The 2,574-nt window shown below is 36.0% G+C and overlaps 2 protein-coding genes across 2 annotated transcripts in view; one reads left to right on the top strand and one right to left on the bottom strand.

The window, feature by feature from the left end:
* The window catches only part of LOC109536334 (semaphorin-1A), a gene marked incomplete in the record, with an annotated part of 203,269 nt that overhangs the window by 89,142 nt on the left and 111,553 nt on the right, over window positions 1-2,574 (bottom strand).
* Window positions 1,976-2,568, top strand: LOC125504974 (rab11 family-interacting protein 4B-like). The gene is made up of 2 exons (XM_048667833.1): window positions 1,976-2,354; window positions 2,460-2,568. The coding sequence occupies exons 1-2, from the start codon at window positions 2,063-2,065 to the stop codon at window positions 2,480-2,482; spliced, it is 315 nt and encodes a 104-aa protein (XP_048523790.1). The 5' UTR covers window positions 1,976-2,062; the 3' UTR covers window positions 2,483-2,568.

Below are 2,574 nucleotides of genomic sequence, written 5' to 3'. Positions count from 1 at the left end.
TCGCTTGCAGATTGGTGGTGTTTCAATTTTGAAACCTAAGTTTGATTCATTTTAGAAAATTGGGCAATTTTTCGATTTAGTTGAAATTTTTTTCCGATATTTAGCGGTCTTTGCTCTTCACACTGCGAAAAATACATATGCTGGCTCCAGTTAAAAGTGTACGAATTTTTAAACGTCGCTTGCAGAATGGCGGTTTTTCACTCTTTAATCTTAAATTTATTTTATTTTTGTAAATTGGCCGATCTTTAATTTTAGTTCGAATTTTCTCCATATGTTTAGCCATCTTTGTCCTTCACACAGGAAAAATGGCAAAGGTGTGCTGCCTCCAATTTAAAGTGTACGAATTTTGCAACTATCGCTTGCAGATTGGCGGTTGTTTACTTTTTAAACCCCATTTTTATTGTTTATTTTTAAGTTTTTCGATTTGGGGATTCAGTTGAAATGTTTGTAATCTATTTAGCCATATTTATTATTCATGATATCAAAACTTCAAAGCTCTGTTGGATGTGGTTTGGAGTCTATTAATTTTTAAAGCATCACTTGCAGATTGACGGTTTTTCAATTTTAAAACCTAAGTTTAGTTTATTTTTGTAAATTGGACGATTTTTTCATTTAGTTGAAATTTTTGCCACAAATTAAGCCATCTTTGCTCTTTACACTGTTGAAATTCTATAGCTCTACTAGCTCTAGTTTAGAGTGTAGGAACTTTTCAACTGTCGTTTGCAGATTGACGGTTGTTCACTTTTTAAGCCCAATTTTCAGTGCTTATTTTTAAGTTGGGCGATTTGTGGATTTAATCAAAATTTCTGTCATCTATTTATCCATATTTCTCCTTCATGTTGTCAAAACTTCACAGCTGTATTAGATGCTTTTTGAAGTTTGAACAACGTTTTGAAGAATGAATTTTTGAAGGGTCGATTGCAGATTGGTGGTGTTTGACTTTTTAAGCCTAAACAATGAGGAGATCCGGCGTATTTTGAAACACACGTGCAACACGAAATGCTTAGAAGAAAATATGAAGTGAATATGCCAAGAAACCGCCAATATTTTCCAAGCAATGGTATTTAATTTCGAATTCAGTGGTAGAAAAATGAGCGCTCGATCTCAATTTGTTCTTGAAATGTGACCAAGAGCGTCGAAACCAGAGCTTTTTTGGTACCATTTTTCCTCAGAAATTTTTCGATAGGCGTTCGTTCAAACTCTAAGCGACGTATGGATTAAAGTGTTTGTTGCAGTAAAACACTTGTAAAGATCCTTGTTATGCGGTTTTGTTGAAGCCCTTGAAAAAAACGTTGACCCCCGTAATCGATGTTGAACACTTAATTTGCACAAAATGTTAAAAAGTCGATCCGTTTCATTTCATTAGTAGCAATCAGGTTTTAATTAAATTCAAAGTCCGATAAGAGGAGATTGGCCACAATTGGACGTCAAAAATGAAACGGGAAAATGTCGGAAAGGAAATTGTAGAGTGTCTTCGCAAGGAACGGAAAGATAAATTTCTCAAACGAGTTGGCATACTTGAATCGGAATGAGCAAAAAACCCTCAAGATTTAACGTGTATTGCTCGGCAGCGACATTATCAGATTACTCAAGAGGCCAGTCTCGAACAGATGACACTAGAAAATAGTCTTTTAACCGAGGATTTATAACAACTCATAACAACCACATTGTTCGGGGGGGCCTCATGGTGGATCGCATCTTTTTGGCCTCAAATCGGCTTGAACTTGACAAGATAATGGCTTATCATCAAAGCAAGGCTTCAATACTCAATTGCTTTATTTAACTGCATTTTTTAGTTCAGAGTTCTGAAGAGGTTAAACCACGCGAGTCGGAAGACCCTCTTTGTTATTGTTATTGTTTGTGAAGTTGACGTTAATTTAGGAGTTAGTTTGTTCCTGTTCCGTATTTAAAGTGATACCGAGTTGAGTAAAAGTTGGAAGCTGAAGAAAGAGTTTGATACTCGGGCATCCACGGTACATTTGGTGTCAGAAGTGGGATTTACCAGAATCCAAGTTGAATTTTGAAGGAAACAAGAAGTAAATTACAGAAGGAAGACCCTGCAATGGAAAACCCCAGTTTGATTGCACTGCTCATGCAGATCAAAGATGAAAGGATGGACAAAATGGAAGACAACAGTAGGAAAATCATGGACGAAATGAGCGACAACACTAGGAAAATGGACGAAAAAATTGACAGAATGAATGACAAAATGGAAGACAGCAGTCGGAAAATGATGAGCGAAATGAGCGACAACAGTAGGAAAATGGACAGAATTAATGTCAAATACAAAGAGATGCTGAGTAAAATGGACGACAACCGTAAGAAATTTGAAGACCTGAAGACAACCGTTGAAGGTACTTAAGGGCATATAAGAGACAATCTTATAGTTTCCACTTAAGGGCATAGATGATATGACATGACAGCGCATTTATAAAACGTGGGGCATTTACTATTTTTAGGTTACAAGGCGTTTAATCCATAGATCATTGATAACCGTAAATCTATACTAAAGATTAAACGTAAATCCCGAGCGTCTGTGAAATATTATTAAAAATGAGCTCTAATATTAAACGG

Source organism: Dendroctonus ponderosae, unplaced genomic scaffold (assembly GCF_020466585.1).
Source record: "Dendroctonus ponderosae isolate FM_Combo_2020 unplaced genomic scaffold, Dpon_F_20191213v2 Dpon_F_20191213_6, whole genome shotgun sequence".
NCBI classification, from domain to species: domain Eukaryota; kingdom Metazoa; phylum Arthropoda; class Insecta; order Coleoptera; family Curculionidae; genus Dendroctonus; species Dendroctonus ponderosae.
This window is presented reverse-complemented; position numbering and strand designations above follow the sequence as displayed.